General features: G+C 42.1%; 1 protein-coding gene across 3 annotated transcripts; it reads right to left on the bottom strand.

Annotated features, from left to right (window-relative positions):
* Positions 1–96: 96 nt before the first annotated feature.
* Positions 97–22,947, bottom strand: cc2d2a (coiled-coil and C2 domain containing 2A). Of its 3 annotated transcripts, none has more exons than XM_042057977.1 (39): positions 22,906–22,947; positions 22,397–22,642; positions 20,538–20,613; positions 20,250–20,297; positions 19,720–19,797; positions 18,479–18,686; positions 18,021–18,112; positions 17,598–17,699; positions 16,741–16,842; positions 16,240–16,476; positions 15,842–16,001; positions 15,538–15,674; positions 15,208–15,339; positions 13,848–14,057; positions 13,371–13,477; positions 12,856–12,996; positions 12,371–12,527; positions 11,352–11,611; positions 9,603–9,780; positions 8,980–9,133; positions 8,680–8,827; positions 8,295–8,433; positions 6,989–7,192; positions 6,703–6,795; positions 6,474–6,565; positions 5,081–5,248; positions 4,691–4,796; positions 4,437–4,546; positions 4,112–4,208; positions 3,839–3,940; positions 3,569–3,745; positions 2,553–2,756; positions 2,356–2,445; positions 2,118–2,231; positions 1,840–1,974; positions 1,607–1,729; positions 1,394–1,452; positions 824–1,001; positions 97–713 (listed from the first exon to the last, which is right to left on the bottom strand). In XM_042057977.1, the coding sequence occupies exons 2-39, from the start codon at positions 22,408–22,410 to the stop codon at positions 525–527; spliced, it is 5,121 nt and encodes a 1,706-aa protein (XP_041913911.1). In that variant the 5' UTR covers positions 22,411–22,642; positions 22,906–22,947; the 3' UTR covers positions 97–524. The 3 variants fall into 3 exon arrangements, with proteins under 3 accessions (XP_041913911.1, XP_041913910.1, XP_041913912.1); XM_042057976.1 differs by having other exon boundaries at positions 22,733–22,934; XM_042057978.1 differs by lacking the exon at positions 20,250–20,297 and having other exon boundaries at positions 22,397–22,934.
* Positions 22,948–23,770: the final 823 nt, after the last annotated feature.

The following is a 23,770-nucleotide window of genomic DNA, read 5'->3' as shown; positions in this document are numbered from 1 at the left end:
CTACGTCTATGTGTTTGTTCAAGGTAAAAATAGCTTCTTGTGACGTGCAACTTTGCGCGTCTGAGATGTCACACGAAAGGTAAACTTATCAATAAATAACTTTCAATTGGGTAACTTTATTCTTGAAAACCCGTTCTCATATATTTACATTACTTACACTGTTTTGTAAGATACATTAGGGAACATAATACAAGTAGCCTAACTTTCATTCTGAGTCATGATTAAAACTGGTAGGGTATGAAAAAAGCAGCAATAGTAAATTCAAATGTTGGTCATAGTACGCTAACCTACACAACAGAACTCACATAGGCTATAGGCTAATATATAACATATAAAATGTTAGCCTACAGAGAAATCAAGTACCCCCCCCCCCCCCCCCCACACACACACACACACACACACACACAGACACACACAAGGCTATTCTCAGTATTCTACATGTTACAGTGATTGCTCTCATCAAACTACCATGTGCAAAACAGCTTAGAGAAATAATTTAGTAAACATTTTAGGGGAGTCCAGACCTAACGTGTCCTTATGAGTGAAGCCAAGTATACCCACACAGACAACACATTATTGGGGTACGGGTGAACATAAACAGCCAGCGCAAACTCCACATTAGACATTTCCACTTTATGAACTCCAGTGCTGTACACAGCTTCAATGATTGGCTGGATCTCTGAAAATGGCAGATGTAGTGGAAAGCCCGATATCTGTGAGGGGGGAATAATAAAGAAAACAAGACAAGTTAGGTCAGCCGAAACGTCCCTTTTTGGGTCTCCAGTGTGTCTGATTACACCACAATGACTAAATCCTGGCGCACCCTGTATTCTCCCAGCAAGCTTTGCAGCTCCAGGCGGTGCTCCTCAGCAACGTCCCGTCCTCCACTGAGCTCAAGTTTGGGCAGGAAGTGGCGTAGGGTGGAGGAACAATATCGGTTCCAGCGGGTGGGGTGTCGTGGACGCCACTCCATGATCTTCTCTCGCAGTATTTTCTCAATCCTACAGAGACACCCGTTGGACATTGACATAAAATGAAACATGGGGAAAAAAGACTTGCGCCCATAAACCAATCAAACTACTGACAGAATGTTTACAGCTGGGATTAAAAAGTACAGCAAAGTAATGGTAGTTACATTCCCATGTAGTGGGAAAAAAAACATAAATGAAAATAATAAAATTTGAATAAATAAATAAAAACAAGGCAGTTCCATCACGGTAAGTACGGACTAAAAAAATGCTTATCATAAATGTTCTCAGTCCAGTGCATTTAAGGATCCAGTCAATCCCTAAATGCACTTTTATTTAGGAAAGGGACAGAATAACAAGTAACAGTGCAGCAAGGAACAACAAACACTAGAGAATAACCTAGTAACAAACACTAGAGAATTTACCTGTCCTGAAGCTCTGTGGCAGCTGCCTTGTCTGTGCGTCGATAAACCAACTCCTCAGGCTACAAGAAAACAGTAGGGACGCATTGAGTCCATTTTAACCAGGCAAATAAAAACAACCACCTCCGATCTAAATATGTTTTTAATGTAAGTATGCTAAAGCAGGCATCAGAGGGAGATGACTGGACTCTCCAAAAATATTGTCTTCTTGTTTACCTGTACGCTAGAGAGTCCTGGATAAGAAAAAGCCCGAGAGAAGAAAGGCTTCCAGAACTTGCTTTTAGTGACATCAAAGCTAATCCTCATAGGGGCATCATACATCTGAATGTTGAACCATATCTAAAAGATATGAGACAGATAGAGACAGAGAGGGAGTGGCACCAATCAGTTATACACGTGATGTAAATGTCCTATTTTCATTCTCTTACGGTACAATAACTGTCACTCACATTATCAGCATTTATCAGACATCCAATGGTCTGGAGTGGGCAGAAAGTGTCATACTGTCCATAATATTGACCATTGCTGGGGTTCCAGATGAGGTAGCGACTTTGCTCATATGTCAACACGTAAGCTGAGAGCCCCTGTCATGAATCAACAAATAGATGTCAGAAATGGCAAAACAGGAAATGAATCAAATGCTTGCTTGAATAATTCTCTTTCATTTGTTGTCACTTCCACTGTGAAGGACTTTGTTCAGTCAGGAACCTGACTTGATATAGGGTACCTCAGGGATGGCAGTGCCAATGATAAGCCAAGCTTTTTTGCCCATGGAGAGGAAGTAATTGCAGAGCAGGACAGCGTGTTCTTCCTCATCTCCTGCCAGCAGTGTCAGGAATTGCTAGACGGACAGGAACAAGACGACAACGTGCTACATTTAGTTATGTGGAGAGGTCATTCGTACAAAAAAAAAAGGCCATCAAGTAAGCTAAATGAATGCCTTGCATGCAGTAATGTCTCCTCACATTACAAGTGCTCCAAAGGTCACAGACCCCAGCAAAAGAGACACTGTCGGGAAGGGAAGGAATAAGGGAAACGTAGCGGGCGACCAACTCCTGAAACAGAGAGAGAGGATAAAAACAGGATGAGGATGGTGCCATGCGGTGGGATATCTTTTTTCTAGGAAGGTCTTGACTGTGACACTCTGTGTCCTTCAACAGACCATGGTCTCCTGTGGGTTGTTGGGCGAGGCGTCCAGCAGCTCCTGAGGCGGGTTAAGTGGACGGATGTAGCGCGTGATGAACACTGTCTTGCCGTTGATGTCAATGACGGTGGTGAGACAAGGCCGGTCAGGGAAGCGCTGCATGGCGTCCTTCTCGAAGAACTCGGACGCCAGGAGCACACGCTCGTCTTCCTCCGTGTCAAACTGGTAGGGATAGGTCAAAGGTCAGTAAAATGTAAATTGATACAGCTAGTAATACACTGTGGTCCACACTGGAAGGCTGTCTTGTTCTTCAAAAAAGCTCTGTAGGTCAAAGTCTGGCACTGACCTGGTGCCATGGTCATGCAGTAACAGATAGTACTATAGCTGAATTGAATGCATTTTTAGTGTATGCAAGCCATACTAAGAATCTGAAAGCAGAGGGGTTATTTGAGGGGCAGGATATGACACTATAAAGCCATGTCAACATCTCAAGGATGTTGCTCAACTATTATAGGGCACTAAAATGTGGAAGTGGTACACAAATGGCACCCACATTTCTTATCATTATATACAAGGCTGCAATAAAAATCTATCAGTGACAGACTTCCATTATTTGGAAGTATGTTTTGATTAGTGGGTGAAGCGAAGCCCATATTCAGCTAGTCAAAAGCACATGCTGAACCTGCAGAACACCAAGATCATGTCATCAAGTTACTGTGGACATGAAACCACAGCAAACTTTACCTTTACATCCTTCATCTAACAAATGCAGCGAAAACACAGACAAGACAGGACAGAACACCAGAGGAGTTAAATTAAGTCTCTCAACTCTCTCAAAAATGAGTGCCACAATTTAAGATAAACATAAAATCATCATCGTTTTGCTTTGTCAATATGCAACAACAGCAGAAAGATTAATGAAGTGACTTTCCCACCGTGCACATAGTAAGTAGTCACAATAAACAGAAAGAGAGACAGAAATAGGGATAGGAGATTGAAGTTGTTATTGTTGTTGTTGTTGTTCTTCTTCTTACCTTTTCTCTTATGGTCTCACCAGGTACCAGTTGAGGCTCGATGGTGATGAAGAGTGTGATGAAGGCTCCCTCAGTCAGGTTGCGCACAATGTCATAGCCGCCGTCACTCACCAGATGGTTCTCTTTGGTGTACCCCAACAGCACCGGTGGCATTTCCACTTTGAACGTTCCATCAATCTGCCAGACACATCAGTCAGTGTGAGTTGTGACCTGCCCAGTCACTGGCAACATTAACGCAAGTTCTTTTTTTTTTTTGATACACAGTCTTACCCTAGACTGACGATAAATAGTACTGAAAGGGATCTTCACACAGCCGAGCCAGTGTCTCTCAACATGTGCGTAAAGGCCTCCTCTTTCTCTTTCTCTTTCAGCCTGATGGGGCAAAACAGGGAATAGAAGACATTATTAAGGCAGAATAGTTCTATAGTAGTGTGTGAAGATACTCGGTTTAGTGTGGTTTCACCTAGGCTGTGTGCAAATTACAGATATAACAATCCATTTTTATTATTCATTTGATAAGTAATACAACTGTATTATACTCACTTCACTTATCTCATAAACAACCTCGTCAAAGATGTTGATGAAGACTTCATCTTTCACGGACTGTAAACTGGTTGTACTATAATCTCCATTAGGAGCACTGAAACAAGACACACATCAAAACAATTACATCACTGATTGACAAACAGTTAACCCAGGTTCGATCCCCAAACCTGCCGTTGCGAGTCTGTGTTACTTTGGATAAAAGCTCCCACAAAAACGTCTGTCATGGCACTAGGTCAGTGCCAGACTTTGTTCTGCTAAATATCATTCAAATTTACATGCATATGAGGTAGCTGCAACAAGATTTTGAATCTACTTTTTTTACCTAAAAGAGAGGAGGATCTCCTCGTTCCAGCAGGGGTTAGGGCCCTCGGCAGTGGACGTCTGGAGTACCGTGCGCTGGAATGTCACTTCCACAAAGGGCCTGACAAGCACCTAATGGAAACATGTGACAGTAACATGTAACAACAAGTTACATGTAAAACAAATATCACAAGACTGTAAAACAAACTCGCATTGGAGACAGTGGTGGTTTACCATTGCCAGCATTAGCAACAGGAAATGGCCACTTTACCATACCTGGTTGAAAGGCCAATCAGTGCCTTGCATGGCAGTCTGTGAGGAGTGTCCAGTAGTGAATGTTTCTGTGACTGAGCGGGTTGACTTTGACGCAACCGAAGGTTTGCTGCAATAACAACACACGTTTACTTCATTTAAGTCAACAGTGCCAGCCTTGTTCAAGGATAATGATAGTGGTCATTGTGCTGCCTAAATACCCAAGGCCTACAGCCAGACAAATAATATCTATTTACACCACATGGCTATTGCTTTGTCCTCACTTATACATTGATGCTCTTGTCTGATTCAAACAATTTTGATCATAATAAGAGCTTATTCAATACCGTAAGTGCCATAAGAGCTTATTAAATAAGATGAGTCTAGCACAACAATAGTGAGACAGTGAGATACCTGGCTTGGGGTTTTCGTATAGGAATGTCATAGGCTCTGATGATGTTGAGCAGGAGTTTGATGTCTCCGTCCGACAAGTTCTGTGCGGTCACTTTCTTTCTCTCTTTTCTCCGTGGTTTCAGGGGACGTTTGGGTTCAGCCAGTTTAAACAGGTTCAGTCCAAGGACCCTGAGAGCAATGCCAATCAAACTCAGTACAACATTGGCAACTGGTCATTTAACTACTTTCAGTATGGTTTTCAATAACTACAACATGGACTTCACTATGAACACAAACCAAAATATAACTTCCATTTGTTTTCTGTTCCTGACATTTCAGTTCCAGATATCAGATATAAATTCCCAGTGTCAAACTGGGACTTCAACTCACCGTATTTCCAGCAGGACTGGCAGCAATCATGCTTAAAACACTAAAGTACTTTTACGTCAAAGCCATTATGTCAAAATCAGGAGGATATAAGGACTAAACCCCATTTAAGAACTTTCTATAGTGACCTTACATAATGGTTTAACTCGTACTTCCCAATATCCAGTGTTAACGATGAGATGACAACTACATACAAAGAACCCACTGATGAGCTTTGCTAAAACAGTCACATAGACTAGGACTACAGGGTAGGTAGGGACAAACTAAAATGGATACACAAAAATGAATAAAAGATCCTAAAACATACCCAGCGCCAGGACCACTGAATAAACACATGCCAAGCAAAATAAGGAGATGGAACATAGAAAAAGGGTTAACAAATAGAACGTGGTGACTGGATGAATTAACTGTCAAATTTATCTTGAAAAAAGGTTCAGTGTTTTGGTTGGTTATATGTGTCTTTGGCACATAAAGATGGATGATGTAATTGAGTGTATAACGTCTAATCTAATTAAATGTGGTTTAGAAGTGGGAAAAAAATGTCTTCTAGCAGAAGGCACAAAACAACTATATTCAGATTGTCCAAGAGTGTGTTTTTTTCAGTTTGGGAAAACACATTGTACCAGTGGAGTACTGTGTGTGTATCAGATCCAGATTCAAATGAAAACCCACCCTAGTTTCTCCCTGATCATCACTCTAAGCGCTGGCACTTGTGGACACATGATTTATTGGAGACCTCTACAGAAGTTATTTAAGAGCAGCTACATCACCCATTCCAAATGACGGCATGTGCCACTGAAACACTGCATGCTACATTGGGAAAGAAAGTAATGACCTCAGCCGGAATGAGAGAGTAATGTAACAGAATGCTTTAAAATGGCTTCATCGGAGCATTAAGTGCAGTCATGTTAAAAAGGCTATGTAGAGAGGATCCTGGATGTGTTTGAATAATGTAGGATGATCAATATTTGGCTAAAATATGGTCAAACTCCTTCATGCGTCTTCATAATGAATAGTGCATAATTACCCAATAGTGGGGACCTCCTCCTCCAGGACCACATCAGACAAGAGGAAATGATGCTTGGCAATGAGGAATCGATTAACCACAGACTCTCGTACCTTGGAGGAAAAGAGACAATCAAAAGGTCTTAGCAAAACTGAATGGCAACCAACATAGTCTATTTGTTTTTCTCTTCACTGCACACGTTTGAATTGTGAGAGGCTTTCATTTTTAATGTGTAAAGAGGCAGACTCACTTTCTGTAGATACTTGGCCACTAGTGCCCTATGGGCATCCAAGTGTTCTTTGGTATCAACAATCTCGCCGTCCCTTAGTCTCTTCTCATAGTCCTAAAAATTGCAAAATCACTATAAGACATTTTCTTATGATTCAATATAACCGGTACTAAAATAATTTATAATGCTGAGGGATTTTATCTATCCATATGGAATAAATCTGTGGTAAAGACAGTGTCATAAACAGATGTAATGAAGATAGACTGTTTAAACAATGACGAGAGGCTGGGAGGCTTTTAACCCTGACCTGGAAGACCTTCTCAGAGACCTCGCGCTCGAGAGTGGGCACAAACTTGTAGCCACGGAACTCGGCCACTTCCTGAGTCCTAAGCCTGAGCAGGCGGAACCTCCGCGACCGGTCCAGTTCCTCATCAGACAGGAAGTTGAACTCCTCCTGCAGCTGCTCCAGGCGAAAGTAATCAGGAACTGTGACCTCGCCGCCACTGACCACCTAGATGAAGGGTGGACAAACCAACAGACAGAGATACAGAGAAAAGGGCTGACACAGACAGACAGATAGACATTTGGTAACAATGTGCAAGCTTGGACAATAACAAGCTGACACTGCACAATTTTTTCATGTTATCCACTGAGATCTGATCCAGGGAGATCTATTACAGTGATTCATGTTTGACAGATGCTTGTCCAAAACATAGCTGAAAGTGCTTTCAGATGTGGTTTTACATCAAGCTGAGGGACCACTATCATATCATCATGATAACTAAGGGTGTCACGATTTCGATTTTATTTCGAAATCGATCGAAATTACATTTCAATCTCGAACTTCGAACTTAAAAGTAGAATCGACGATGCAGCCACACCCCCAATGTCACGTCCAGCATGTATGCCAAGACGCACAAACACACATGCACTTGCTGAACTGCAGCGTCAACACTCCTCTAATTTTAGGCTGCAGCCAGTTAAAATATAGGCCTACACATCAACCTACCGAAATCAAAGCCCCTCTTGCTACTTTGAAATCACCGGTGTGGAAGTATTCGTTCATTCACGTCAATTAAAACTAACTTAGCCTACTCAACTTAGCAAGTAAAAAGATGGTCTAATTACAGTCCAAAGTTACTTTAAGGCTTAAAATGCACATTTATAAGTACATATTCCATGAACACTAACCTTGGGTCTCTTCGGAGTGTGCTGAAACAATCAAATTAACATTCTGTGTTGTTTCATTTTACTATGTTCACGTCTGTTTTAGCCTAAAGTTAGTTCTGTTTACATTACAACCTCGCGGTTGGAACGGTTTCAAAGCGGTTTCAAAATAAAAGCCCCCCGAAAAAGAAAAGGAAAAGGCCAAAAAGAGTAAATAACATATAAGGAATGCATTAATAGTAATATTTAAAAAAAGATCGAAAATCGAATCGAATCGTGACTTTAAAATCGAAAATTACATCGAATCGAGAATTTGGAGAATCGTGACACCCCTAATGATAACCAATGGCAGACTTAAAGAAACGTCTGTGTCATTTTACACAGTGAAATTCAATGAAATGATGTTTTGGAATAATCCGTCAAGTTTTCATCATCCTGTTACTCACGGAGAGAAGCTGCATGATGGAGGCGTTGTTGGGATCGTTGGGATCCAGCCGAGACTCTGCAGCCCATTTTCCCAACTTCTTCATGTCATTCAGACCTGAGGCCCCGATGCACGCGATTGCATCCATTTGCATTATCCCACTGTAAACGTAAAACAGACCAAGTCCATTTAAAATCTATTCATATAAGTGCTTCATTATACAATCGATTTCTTTTATTTGAATAATTTCTGCCATCAATCTCCAACATTACAGATAAACACCAACATGGATGCAGAAGTGTCAATATTGTGGTTTAACCAGAGTCTAGCCCATTATTAGCACAAAGACTGGTTCGTGTTTTCCTCTCTGGTCTCTGAGATTACCACTGAGTACATAGTTGGCTCACCTGTTTATGCCCGCACTGGCATGAGTCATAGGGGGAGCGAGAGGGATGTCATCCTCTCCGATGGCCCAAGACACGCAGCAGGACAGCTTCCCTGAGGTCAGCAGGGTCAATCTGTTGCTGCCGTCCGCCTCAAAAGAGAAGGGCACATCTGCAAGACAAACAGCAAGTGTAAGGTGTGTGTATGTGTGTGTGTGTGTGTGTGTTGTGTGTGTGGTGTGGTGTGGTGTGTGTGTGTTGTGTGTGTGTGTGTGTGTGTGTGTGTGTGTGTGTGTAAGTTGGCCTGTGTGTTTCTGTGTTTACCACTGCCGACTCCCTCATGATTGAACGTGACTCGCTGGTTACTGCTAAACTCCAGTTGTTCAGAGGTTGCACTGCCTGTAAGAATGGATGGTTCTGGGACCGGCACAAACACCTCTGCCAGCTGGGTTGTTGAAGATCCAACTGTTTCATACACCTATGGAGAAAGAAGCAGTTAAACAGTTACATATCATAACTATATGTACTACATAGTGGTACAACATATGACCGCTGCAACATATGTCAATTTGTCTCGATGTCCTACTCCATCCTCTACTCTTGCAACTTTTGTTCATTTTAATGATTGCATGTGTGTATTTGCTTTTGTGTACTATATGTGTGTGAGTGTGTATGTGTGTGTGTGTGTGTGTGTGTGTGTGTGTGTGTGTGTGTGTGTGTGTGTGTGTGTGAGAGAGAGAGAGAGAGAGAGAGAGAGAGTGTGTGAGCCTTGTAAATATGGCAAATCGTTGACCAAATATTAATTTGATCATTGACCAAAAATTCATATTCCACTGGTAGCCTACAATCTAAAGGCCTGCAATGCAGTTGCACAGAAGTCACATTAGTAAAGTATCAAGTACTATGGCCATTTTGACTGTCATTGCACAGCCATTTTGCTGAAGTACCTGCAGCTTGATGCTCTCAGGCCAGTTGATGATCTTCAGGTTAAATATCTGGCCAAAGTGGACCCTGAAATCTGCAGTGAGGGCACGGCTATCTGTGCGGGAGACTTCTTTGTCGTTGTACAGAACTTTCACAAATAGAGAGCGCTTCAACACATCCTGCCTTCTCCCAAATTCAGCCCTGGGGAAATTTTTGGAAAGATGAGTCATACACCTTTTGTACACACTACATTTATCAGTTTACACTGAACGAAACACATTCTTATACAAATAAACTATATCACAGAAGCACAGTGCCTATACAAAGTATTCAACTCCCTTGGATATTTCCCCTTTTATTGCTTTATTAAAAGGGATCTTTGACAATTTAATTTGGCCTTTTTTTACAATACAAGATTTACAATAATTAAAATAAATATTCAGCCCCCTTAAAGTGACTGATCTAAATCAACAGCAGTCCAGCCAATTGGTGCTAATAGTCTCACAATTAGTGAAATGGAGATTGCCTGAGTGCAGTGAAAGTGTATATTCAAAGTCCTTTTAGGCAAGTCCCTCCACTCGGCGGCCATATTGCTTTTTGGGCACTTATCGGGCATCTATTTCGGGAGAAATGCACGTGCGCAAGGCTTCACGACACCAATCTTGCTCCAGCAGCGAGATCACAACACATGATTGGCACAATGTCTTCACAACACACCACATGATTGGCTCAATGTATTCACATGTCAATGTTCTGCCGCGGTAGGGGTGGGGTATGTGTAGACAACTGCCATATTGGCGTTTCAAACTAACCCCATGCATTACTATGAAGGATTTTTTGAGTGCTATGTCTCCTCATTAGAAAGTCTCTGGTATAGTATAGTAATATAAAGACACCTGTGTCTGGAAGGTCCAGTCACTGGTCAATCAGTATTCCTGGCTATAATTCCACCATAAACACAAAATAACTCTTCAAACAAATCAAAGAAAAGGTTATTGAATAGTATAAGTGAGGGGATGGATACAAAAAAAATTACTGAACATTCCCTTGGAGTTCAGTGAAATCCATCATTAAGGAATGTAAGGAATATGGCAAATCTGGCTAGAGCAGGCCAGGCCGTCACCACAAACTGAGTGACCATTCAAGAAGAATAATGGTGGGGGAGGCCACCAAGACACCTATGACAACTCTGACAACTCTGAAGAAGTTAAAGGCTTCAATAGCTGAGATGGGATAAACTATGCATACAGCAACATTTGCCCGAGTTCTTTACCAGTATAGAAACTCTGTGGCTGGATTTGAAAAGGGCTGTTCATACCCAATCCCCTTCCAGCCTGGCAGAGCTTGAGCAGTTTTGCAAAGAAAAACGGAGTACAATTGCAGTTTCCAGATGTGCAAGCCTAATTGAGACCTATCTACGCAGACTTCATGCTTTAATTGCGGCCAAAGGTGCATCTACTCAATGCTGATTTGACGGGGGTTAATATATTTATGCAACTGCTTTTAATTATATATTTTTAACATATTCCATTTATATTAAAGATTCCATTTATAAAAGCATTACAAGTGGAAATATCCAAGGGGGGGGTGCATACTTTTTATAGGCACTGTATACACTCTATCAGTACTTACACAGCTATTAAAAGTAAAAATAGTTAAAAGTTACATTTTTAATGATTTCAAAAACTTATCTTGACCTGAAACTGTAAATGATCTGGTTGCGCTAAGGTCTTGATTTGAACTGGTGGTGCTGTGCTCTGCTCTTGCCCTACCTGGGACACTGCTCATTGGGAGTGATATTGCTTGAGGCGGTCAACTCTGGCACCAGGATGGGCTCCCCGGGCTTCCGGCGTATCCTGGCGGCTTTCTCCCGCACCTGTCGCTCCACGGCGTCCAGGTCTGGCTCTTCAGGAGGGTCTGGCTTTGTGGGCTCCTCGCCCAGCTCTTCTTCGCTCTCCTCCTCAACCTCGTCCTCCTCCTCGTCCTGAGACTGCTGCTTCTTCTTCTTCTTCTTCTTTTTCTTCATGGCTTTCTGCACACAGCGAATTATGGTCAGCAGTGTGTTTGATAGGTGTTTTTGTTTGTGCGTATATAGCATGCTTTTAATTGTCTGGCATGAGGCTACCACTTAACTTGACCATTCTGAAATTATCTCATGCTGCTTTCGAGATGTCTCGTAAATCCGCCGCCCGAGTTGGAAAGTGTAAATTTCCCAGCTTTCTTGCGGCATTTTGGGCAGGCATGCCCACTTTACCTCGGAGTACTTGAGGGTACCCCGAGGTAGATGTACGACCTTACAACAAACATGGCTACGCCCATAGTTGAGATGAGATGACATGTATTTTTTTTGCATATGTACTGTGTTGGTCATGTTAAAGTTGATGTAATGCTCTTACACACTAGATTACATTGCTGCTTCAATCCGGTCACCATTTAATGCATTGCACGGTCTTGCTGTGCCTGCAATACAATGTAACAATTTGTTTTCCAGCCGTTTAGCTAGAGGCTACATGTAGCACAAAACAATAACAATGACTAGCCTCCTGCTAATGCCTCTCGTGGCTCGAGAGAAAGGCGTTCCTAAAGCCACTCATTGGTACATGTTGTACGGGTGAGTGTATGATGATTTACGAGACATCTCGAAAGCAGCATTATCCTTCTTACTTTACTATCTCAGGCTCACAGATGACCCATCCATAACTCTGGATGAAAAGATGAAAAATTTCCTTTTATCCAGTCATCATAAGAAATGAATTTACTTCTCTTCAGCTAACTGTAAAAAAGAACATACTTGCTTTTTTTTCCAGGTCTTCCATTCCTCGTTTTGTTGCTTGTACTCGGTCACCTTCTTCTCGTAGTCCTCCCAGCTCTCTGCTTGCAGTTCGGACACCTCTGCCAGAATCTCAGCCTCATGTTCGCGCTCATCTGAGGCTCTGTCAACCTCCTCCCTACAACAACAACGGTCATGCCAGAGACTTTCAGCTCGAGCAAATAACACAAGCATCAACACATCAATAGAAAACTAGGTGTAATGCATTCTGTTGAGTCTTTTCTGAGAAGTCAAACATTTTTGATGTATCCATTCAAAAAATGTTTATACAAATGTTTTGTCAAAATGTGTGTATACACAATGTCTCTCAAAATGTGTTTATACAATATGTTTATTTAGCTCCGGCTCAGGTTTTTGGCAATGATCAAGTGAAATTCAGCCTTCACAAATACAGAACCATAAATACAGTAATCACCATGTTACACTGTGCTATGATGGTTAGTTACCTCCTCAGATAGAGCTTGAAAGGTGTGTTGGTGAACCTCTGGAATTCTCTCAGAGCTTTGATTTCTTTCCACACCTTCACAATGTTCTTCAGCAGAGCCCGATCCTTCTCCTGCTCCGCATCACGCATCTGACGAGTTATCCTGCCACACAGGGCAACATCACAACCCACACTCCCACGGGACTAACACAACATATTCACATGTTTGACACTTCTTATTAACAAAAGAATGCAGACTTTTTCTAAATTATTTATTATTTTACTTTCAACACTTTTGTCAAATTTAAGCCCAATTATTTTGTTTTCATGATGTCACATTGTGCCTTACAGATTTCTCAATTTTATCATGTTTCTGCCAGGTCTTGCTTTTATAAGGTTTTGTTTTTACATCTCTTCATACTTTGGAAAGCACCTTGTATTGCAACATTGCACAACAGGCGCTAAGCGAATAAAGACTGATTTGTTTTGATCTGATTTGATTTGATTTGTGTGTGTGATGACTTTCAGGTTACTCACTTCACTTCCTGCTTGTATTCCGCTATCCTCTGCTGTGTGATCTCGCTTAAGCCTTGTCCACCATGAAGTTCCAGCATGTTCCGTATGGTGTTCCGCAAGCCACTCAGCTACAACACACATCAACACCAGAAATGAGTTTTTGTGTACTTACCTAACCTTGCCATAAACACAAAGGTTGTACCAAATAATATACATTTACATTTATTCATTTAGCAGACGGTTTTATCCAAAACGACTTATATGTCAAATTTTATTACAAGGGCCATTGTCCCCAGAACAACTTGGGGTTAAGTGCCTTGCTCAAGGGGACAATGATGGAAGCTGGGAATTGAACCCACAACGTTTCAGCATACTGCATTCTAGCCAAGCTCCTTTTATAATCTATATCTATCTATGATCTATATAATAGGTCAGTAGATTGTACTAACTGATCAACAGTGTGAGAAAATATTCTGTATGACAGATCAGTGATTGTACCTTATCAGTGAGCAGACGGGTGAGGTTTTTATGCTGTCTGCTGAGGTGCTGGTCGTATAACTGAGCCAGACGGGCCCCCAGCACATGCTCGCGGCTGAAGAGGCCGTGGTGGGAGAAGATGAGGCCGGCGACGTCCACGTCCAGCTGGTAGTCCCCCTGGGTGTCGCCTACCCCGGGCATGTAGCGCTTGGCATACTTGGACTTAATTGCCTGTGTGTCGCAAAAACAGCACTGCGTCAGTGAATGAATGAGGGACTGCATGAGGTCATCCTCATGAGTCATTAGTTGTCTCTCTGATCTCACTGGCCAAGAGATGCGAAAATGAGAGTTTCAGTCACAAGGAGATGTCTGACTTTCAAAGAGGATCATCTACATATCTTCCTGATATAATTGTACACCATAAATTAAGCATAATTAATAAAAGCTACAAGCACTGTCACTTTTAATATACTGTTATTATTGGAGTGTCATACTACAACTACACATCCAGATGGAGCCCATTGTTGGACTGTGTGCACTGCTAACATGAACCCTGGCGTGGGAGCAGCATGTAAGGAATTGTGTAGGTGTGTTTTGCACGGGGTGTTTCCCTTGCACCAGAGCCCAGTGCAATGGATCTCTGGGGATGAGTGCTTACGGTGACTAATCAACCGTGACACGCCTGTACTCACCCTAAATAGCCATGTGTGAACTCTTTGCCTCTCTCTCTCCCTCTCTTTCCACAATGGAGGGCCTGTTTGCACCATGACCTCATCGGACAGCTGGGCCCTGAGCCCCTCAGTTCTCCTGCCGGTAAATATTATCGGCCATTCACCTTGCCTAGCAACCGTCGCTCTGTGTTGCTGCGCTTTGTGACACATCATCATGACTGAAATGTTGACAGTTGGCTTCACTATTCCATCATCGTTACAAAAAGCAAATGAACATCCAGTGAAAGAAAGCATGACTAAAGAAGCAAGACAGTCCAAATTGCACATCAATATGTCTAAATTGTCCCAAAAATATGTACAATATAATGTACAAAATGATGATTGGTTTACAATAATGACATCCAATATTAAAGCTCTATTGTTTGTTTGTTTCTGAATTGACCTCTAGAGGATGAGTTTGAGGTTTAACTTTGCTGCCTCTGTGTGAAATATGTTTTCTTCTCTGTGGGTCTGCTTTTATCCTAGGCCAGTATAAACAGCTTTCCAGTTGATATAAACCTCTTGGACTACAATCCCCAGTCAATTTCAGCTTCCCTCAATTCCTGCAAATTGTGAGCACATGGGAAAGCCCACATAACATTGCGGTGACACACCCCTGATTACAAACCTATTGAATGTGATGCTCGTAGTCAGCTCAGCTCTGCACTTACCTTCCTATAAACAGTCTGCAGAGAGGGATCCAAATCACCCTCCACATGGAACAGAGGAGGTCGGGTCGAGGACTCTTTGATTGGGTCAGGCAGAACAATGATTCTCCCATCATCGCCAAACCATTTTGTGGCCTTTGAACATGTCATTTTCATTGCATTACCACACTGAAATCTTTCCAAAGTAACGATTACACAGCCCAGACACAAAGCATATGCATTGAAACTACTGAAAGTATTGGAGCCAGATGAAGCTAACTAAATGTAATCTGGCAGTGCAAGGCAAGGCACATTTTGTTCAGGCATTTGTATACTAATGATGCATAGAATTACCTGGTCTTGTCTTAGTATGCGGTTTTCCAGAATGTTCTCATTGGTAAGGGAAACTACTGGCCTCTCTCCAACGTAGAGGCCTTCTTCTTCCAGGTATCGCGGCTGCATGTTGTCAGGCAACTTTTTGGAAGCAGGCACTAAAGTATGCAAATGAAAATTAAGTGCTGGCCGGCTCATGCGCCCCTTGTCAGGTCAGTGGCAGTGCTATAATTAGGCAGCATTTGTCTCAACTGGGATGATACAGCTGTTTTCAGGTGAGGAGACAGTCATTTGTGTGTGTGTGTGTGTGTATGGTCTGATGTACCTGTTCGCACACTGGGAGTGAAGAGCAGCTCACTTTCGCGCTGGACTCGTCTGTTATACCCAATGTACTCTGCTTTCCTCACCTCCAGGAAGTCCTGAGAGGACTGTTCAATGAGGAACAGGTCCTCCTCACCATCTCTGACGAGAGCAGCTTCTTCGTCCTGAGAATACACACACACACACACACACACACACACACACACACACACACACACACAATCATCTCAAATATCTTGCATCTGCTTACATAGAGAAAGCAGAGAAAGTATAAGTGGACTGTAAAATTGGCTTGACTTACGACAAGACATAACTCTGATTACTAAGGTACAGCTGTTTCATTTCCTTGTTCTGAAATAAATGTAAACAGAGATGTTGGTATTCATGAAGGGATCACTTTACCCTCTCCTCCTCCTCCTCATCATCCTCTCTGGCTGGCTCCCTCTCGACCTCCCTCTCCTGCTCCTCAAGTTCCTCCTCTCCCTCCCCCTCTCCTTCCTCCTCCTGTCCTCCTTCTGCCTGCTCCGACTTGGGTCTCCTCTTCTTGCGACGTTTGCTGGGCTCTTCTTCAGGCTCGGGGTCAAAGTTGAAGGTGAAGAAGTTATAGGCCTCTTCACCTGTGGGTATGCCAGCCTCTCTCTGTGTACAACAGCATAAGGGAAGTCTTAAGTATATAAATTAGGCTTAATGGCATGTGAGAACCTATGGCTATATTCATGGCAAGGCAACACCACACAAGGTCACATCATATATCTAAACACCATAATGTAAGGAATTACATGTCTAGTTTTGTTTTTAAAGATTTTAAAGATATTTGAACTCCTCCAAGTCACACAATTAATGCCATTTGTCCATATCTATATTACCAAACACTTTCACAGACATTATAGGGATAGCTCTAACCTGGGCGTCTATCCGCACTCTGCGTACAGCCTCACGAAACTTCACTTTTCCTAAAATCTCCGATGAATCTCCATCTGGTACATGCCTGAGTTCTGGCTCTGTCTGCAATATATTACACGTATATTACATGTATTTAGCAGTTTATTACAAGTATTACATGTATTTAGTAGTTTTGTGTAAACCATTTCAGATATCATTCAGTAGATTAGATAGATAGATAGATAGATATACTTTATTGATCCCTAGGGGAAATTCAAGGTCACAGTAGCATACAGACAACACACACACACATTCAATAACAGCAGAAAAAGTAATTAAAAGTATATAATATAAAAAAACACAACTAAGCAATAAGGACTGTAGAAGATAAAGAATATACAAAATACAAATTATACTAAATAAAACTTAATCAAAATAATTTCTAAAAAACAGTATCCACATTGTGGGTGAATAATCAATCAGGTGCGCTTGCAATGACTGAAGCAGGGAGTGAGTCTGTGGTTCTCAGTGCATAAGGTAAGATAAGGTGCTCTGTGTGAATGAGTGTCATGGTGATGGTGCAAATGAGTAAGTCAAACAGTGCAACAGTGCAAGAATAGAGTCTATATATCTATATATATAACTATATTAAGAAAGGTATGTGGCATGGAGGGAGGGGTTGTGCATATGTGCTAATACAGCATGCAAACAGTGAGGCAGAAGACAAATGTAAAGTGACTAGTGGACAGACAGTTCAAGACATTGGAGGTGGTGAATTAACCTACAACACAACACACATCCAGTGCCTTAATCACTCTCATTTGGTCGCTTCTTACTGAATACCTCATACTAAGACAGTACCAGACACTGAGGCGTACCTCTCGGTCAAACCTGGTGAGAGTGTCTCGGTCCCGGAGACTCTGCAGGCGACTGGCAGGCTCCACGGGTACTTCCTGCTGCAGGAGGCTCTCTGCTTTAGACTGGCATAAACACAAAGTGTCATTGGCAAACCCAATAGATAACTCTACTCTACTCTTCCCTCTGCTGTTGACAAACATAGACATACATACTGTATGTATACAGTATGTGTGTGTCTATGTTTGTCAACAGCAGAGGGAAGAGTAGTGTAGTGAAGTAGTCTACTAGTGTAATAGCAGAGTAGTGGAGAGAGCGGGTTTATATCTGTGGGGCAACAGTCTTGTGGCAGTTAAATGTCACTCCATACTAGGCCATGAAGCTAAAACTCTTAAGGCTAAAGGAAAGCTGTGAGGGTGTAATTAGGTGGTGAAATAGAACCATACTCTGGCAGCTCTCAGCTTCTCTCTCATCCGCTGTCGCATTGAGCTCTCTGAAATGCTGGAGCTGGGTCTCGACATGGGCAAGGGAGGCAGGTCTATGGAGAAAACAATCCAAAAGACAGTAGATGATTTTACAAGGTGGAAACGATCAACAAAAGTATATTTTCCTGGACTTGATAATAAATGACTAAAATGTCTGTACTGTAACTTCCTGAGACAGGCATCCCTGCCTACCCAATATTCCCATGTTCACTACACCTGACCACATGCTGAAGGGTCATGGGGGACTTTTACAGTAGTAGAATTTAGCAAGACATTTTTACATTGCGTAAAGCAGCTTCACACATTGTCACTTTCCTGAAAAAGGCCCAAATGCTAAATATTTGTCATGAAAACAGACACAGCTGTGCACTGCAAGGTTAATGCAGCGTGACTGTGACCAGAGTGCAATGCTCTCGAACCTCTAGAGGAGCGCGTGAAGGACCTGGCCGCTGCCTCGGACTCCGTCTCTGGCTCCGTCTCCGATCTGCCCCTCGACTGCTGGATGGACTGGACCTCGCTGACCTCCTCCACTGCTGAGGTCTCCACATCCTCCTCCTCCTCTCCATCTTCCATCTCCTCCTCATCCGCCCCGGTCTGAGACTCTTCCACAGCCATTTCCTCCAGCAGCTGAGAGGTGTCAGGTCAAGAAGGATGCGGGTGACTAAATGATCCCCCGACTGTATAGCCATCCCTTATCCATCTCTCCACTGTAAGTATGTATCTGCAGTATCTCTAATAAATTTCCATCTCTCCACTGTATACTTCATCTACACAATCCAGGCCTTAAAGAAAAGAAAATGTCTGTGTCTGAAATCATCAGACATTTTTGAGGCAGTTATTAGTGGGTTTGATCCAACAAGACCACAGCATGGCTTTGTAACTTTTGACCCCTATGTCCGATTTTCATAAATGAGGTACCGTTGGAATCCTTGGATGAGGCTGAGTTCCATGCCCCTGATCAAACCCACTCTTGCAGTTCCTCGGAACCGCAATTCTAGTTTATTTATTATTCCTGTTCACCCACTTTTTGTACTAACTACTGCACCTAGACTGTTTCAGCTATCGACACGGTTCGAACTCCAAAAATTCAGGCCCGAACCGGTGTAGGGAGCTTTGTTACTTTCGTGTCGCTGGCCCTTGTCGTTTTCGCGTTATTCCCGTTTTTCGCCGATTTTCGGCCCCATTGAAATGAATGGCGGAATGTTCAGGATTCTAATTTCGATTATGACATCACAGCTCTAATTGTTTTAAGCTTGCACTTGGCAGAGTTCTAAGCCATCTGGCACTGTCTAATGGGCTGGGCTGGGCAGTCTGTGTATATGAAGGTGTGTGCATGTAACTTTTGACCCGTATGTCCGATTTTCATAAATGAGGTACCGTTGGAATCCTTGGATGACGCCGAGTTCCATGCCCCTGATCAAACCCACTCTTGCAGTTCCTCGGAACCGCAATTCTAGTTTATAATTAATCAATTTTCAAATCTTACACAACCTGGAAATCTGAATTCTGGCATAGTGACTGAGAACGTTAAATCCTGACAATCTAGTCAAGGCAAGATTATTTATGTAGCACATTTGGATAACAAAATGTATTATCAATTATTGCACAACTTGCTCATTGCCACTTAATGGAAAGAGGGCCCATTCCCATGCTTGTGTACCTTCTTCTTCCTCCTCTGTCTCTGAGCTTTGAGCGAACGCCTCAGAGTCTCTGCCGGCTCCTCTTCTCCAGCGAGATCCTGGTGCAACAGACAAACATGAGAAGGAAACGCTCAAAGCAAGCTAGACAGCTCGCTACCATTGGCAATTAGCTTCCATTCAATTTTTATTTTCACCAAATCATATTGCAATACAGCAACATACGTGAAGGGAAGGAGGAAGGGAGGAGAAGGGAAGGAGTTTTTAGAGATGAGCGTCATAAAGGGCAAAGCGAAAACATAAAGCACGCAAGGAAGGATTTCAGAAAAGAGGACAACCTACCTCACAGGGACTGAAACCTTAGTAATGGCATGAGGAACAAGCTCGAGCGCACACACACAAAGTACAGCAGTGTCTAAAAATCTGGGAAAGCATAGCAGCTTTGGAAAGGAAAGGAAAAGCTGCAGAACTACAAGGTTTAGGCCTACAGGCTATTCTAGAGCAAGGGGCACAGCACTCAAGATAAGTCAAGCTGCAGAAAGACCACACCAACCTCCATAGCAGAGTCTCTATTGACGTCCATGGCCATGGAGACCAAAGCCTAGCAGGCAGAGTACAACACTAAGTTCCACAGCCCCATTTTATAAACATGCTCTGTGTAACACAGGCCTACATGCTATGCACCTCCCTGCAAGAGGGCTTATTCAGTCATGTTAAACACTTTCCCCACTACAGCTTAATGGGCTGCTAAATTAAAACAAGGGTTAGGCATGTGTTATTGACAACACGGCAAGGTAAATATAGACGATGGCAGACATGACACAGTGTTAAGGAAGGTCACCTGAGTATCATCGCGGACTCTCACTAGAGACTCCTGAAAAGCACGGCGCTTCTGCCGCAGTTTGTCTCGGATGTCACTGAAATGGTGCAGGAAAAAAGACCAAGAGTCAAAGAACAGGTAAACATACTACAGGCATAATAAACACATCAATGTCACTGCTATTCATAATCGGAATTAAACATAGTTTGGCTATATGGCCTAACAAAACAGTACCATAGTAATATGGTAGATTTGGAGATAGAATATATGGTAGTTATATAGTAGTGTTTAATACTTCTGTGACATTCTGTAATACCTCTACAATATCCTTTTCTCTCTGTAGTTATCCTATAGTACAGTCTTATACTTATATAGTGGGTCATTCCACGTCAGTTCAACCAGGGCCCACACACTTAGGTCTCAAAAAATTCTGAAAAAATTACCAGGTGTACCTATGTTACCCAGGAGACACACTGTAAAATTACTCTTATGTAAGATCAATACTTTCCAAGATACAGACAGTTTTACAGGGGGAGAGGGGTGTCGATTTTGTTCGGCCTCTTTTTTTTGTCAAAGTTCACAAGCCCACAGTGCAAGAACTAAACCATGTAGGAGGCTCAAATTTTGCATGCTGGTACATAAATAGGAATAGTATGTAGCAAAATCGTCACGTTTGGTCTGGATAATCCTGCATGGTCATAGCTGTCCCTCAAAGTTGATACAAATTTTATTGAAGTTTTTGGCTGGGCTGTTAAGCCTTCAGAAGACATATTTGTACTCAACATAGGATCTTGATTTATTTTCCTTACTGAGATAAGTAGAAACACTCTCACAAAAAGCAATGAACAGAAAATAAATCCCTTCAGGGTCTGAACAGCAGACCTCACAAGTCTGAAAAATCATTTTGGTTATCATTTTCAGAGCACCCAAACACCTTGTGGGAATATACAAAGATTTTTTTAAATATTTTTTTCTTTATTCTCCATGATCTTTTCTTTTTAAAAACACCAATTTGACTTGTCTTATGCAAATCTTTCTTTTTCACTTTCCACCCAGATCATGGGCAAAATGCACCATTGACATCAATATGTTTTGTATAGAGCTACCACAGGTTACTCTATACAACCACAGGTGGCAGTGTGGTGACCCTATAAAACATATTGATGTCAATGGGGCATTTTGCCCATGTTCAGGGTGGAAAATAAAAAAGAAAGATTTGCATTGACCCTGAAGGAATTTATTTTCTGTTCATTGTTTTTTGTGAGAGTGTTTCTACTTATCTCAGTAAAGAAAATAAATAAAGAGCCTATGTTGAGTACAAATATGTCTTCTGAAGGCTTAAACAGAGCCCAGCCAAAAACTCCAATAAAATTTGTATCAACTTTGAGGGACAGCTATGACCATGCAGGATTATCCAGACCAAACGTGACGATTTTGCTACATACTATTCCTATTTATGTACCAGCATGCAAAATTTGAGCCTCCTACATGGTTTAGTTCTTGCGCTGTGGGCTTGTGAACTTTGACCAAAAAAAGAGCCCGAACAAAATCGACACCCCCCTCCCCCTGTAAAACTGTCTGTATCTTGGAAAGTATTGATCTTACATAAGAGTAATTTTACAGTGTGTCTCCTGTGTAACATAGGTACACCTGGTAATTTTTTCAGAATGTTTTGAGACCTAAGTGCGTGGGCCCTGGTTGAATTGACGTGGAATGACCCTAGTATGTCCCAAATACTACAAGATTCCTATAATATCTATAGTATAGCCTACCAAAATGTAACATAAAAGGTAACATAAAAGGGTCTCTAGTGAGTGAATGTGTTTGGAAACTGATTGGAAAGTCAGTATAACTACACCTAATAATAATATGTGTCTTACCTGGTGGATGCCATTGTAGTGGTGTGCAGCAGATTATGGTGAGTATCTTTGGCTAATGCACTCCCACCATATGGATTCCAGGCAATCCTTTTCAAATCAGTGTGGAGTTGGGGATTTTAGAGTATGAGGAAACATTGTAACAGAGTGTCTGTCGCAGCGCAACTGGACACAGACGACAATAGGAATGTAACAACCGGTTGTTGTTACAATAGCATATCAAATTGACTTAACTAGCAGACAGAGGTCCTGGAGAAAACAGAAAGAAAAACAAAGCAGGTATGTACAATCAATTATGTGAACCCGATATCTTAATTGTAGTAGCAGTTACTAGCCTACTTTCAAAACGTTGAGGTCTAGGCAACCATAACAATCCCCAACTTGTCACAAAGTGACATTCGATACGACCTAGAAGTTGCTCGAGTGGATGATAAGAAGAGTGCGTTGTTTGCATGCAGTCAGGTTTTCCGTTAGTAAATGTTGAAGTTGTGCTAACTAGCTAGCCTCCTTACCGCCTTCTTCACTACTGCTGCCTGGTAACGGGAGAAAACTATCCTGCAACCAACCTTGCATAAAGTCTGCATATCCACACGACCACACGGTCGCTTCTAAATCGCATTTCCATTGAACCAGACATCTGCCAGTCAATGACGTAGGCTAGGTAGTACGCATTTGGGCTTGGTAGAGAGATCGCACACACAGACCTCGGGCAGTCTGATGGATGGGTAAATGCGATTTGTCATTTTGGGTTTAAGAGACAATGTATTGCACATATAACATTTTTTTAGATGATTACAATAATTAATTCTCGACCAACTTTAATATGTGCAGAGACAGTCCATAAAAGGGCTGCACATTGAAGAAGAATGTGTAGGCCTATCTCATGCCAGAAAGCAGAATTCATTGGCAGGCTTTTAGTTTCCCACGAGAAGAGGTCCAAACAGCCAGAGAGTCCAGAGCAACAAAATCCAGAAACCATTCTTTGTTCATCCCTATTTCCCTATCTCTCTGTCTTACGTATGGACAGCATACAGAAACATTAACCATCCAGAAAAGCACACTACACACACACACTCACACACGTATGCATTGACCCTGTCAAAGCCTTCCCCTGATGTTTTGTTCATGCTCATATTTATAATGAATACATTGTGTGCTGTTGATTAGCCATGATTTCCCATTTGGCTCTTAAATCATATCAAAAACTGTTCATGATTACCCTCTGATCCATAAAATGATTATTCTTTCAAACCTTTACCATTGATCTCTCTGTGTGTGTGTGTGTGTGTGTGTGTGTGTGTTGGTGTGTGTGTGTGTGTGTGTGTGTGTGTGTGTGTGCGTGCGTGTGTGTGTATATGTGAGAGTGTGTTTGCCATA

Source organism: Alosa sapidissima, chromosome 12, assembly GCF_018492685.1.
Source record: "Alosa sapidissima isolate fAloSap1 chromosome 12, fAloSap1.pri, whole genome shotgun sequence".
In the NCBI taxonomy this organism is placed as follows: domain Eukaryota; kingdom Metazoa; phylum Chordata; class Actinopteri; order Clupeiformes; family Clupeidae; genus Alosa; species Alosa sapidissima.
The sequence above is the reverse complement of the archived record's forward strand: the minus strand, read 5'-3'. Positions and strand labels throughout refer to the sequence as shown.

What these genes read in the sequence shown, in the direction of transcription:
- cc2d2a (XM_042057977.1), bottom strand. An exon ending in AGACCTGGAAAAAAAAGCAA is followed by an intron (nt 11,612 to 12,370) that starts GTATGTTCTTTT and finishes CGCTGTGTGCAG; the next exon opens with AAAGCCATGAAGAAAAAGAA. An exon ending in CCCAATGAGCAGTGTCCCAG is followed by an intron (nt 9,781 to 11,351) that starts GTAGGGCAAGAG and finishes AAATTTCCCCAG; the next exon opens with GGCTGAATTTGGGAGAAGGC.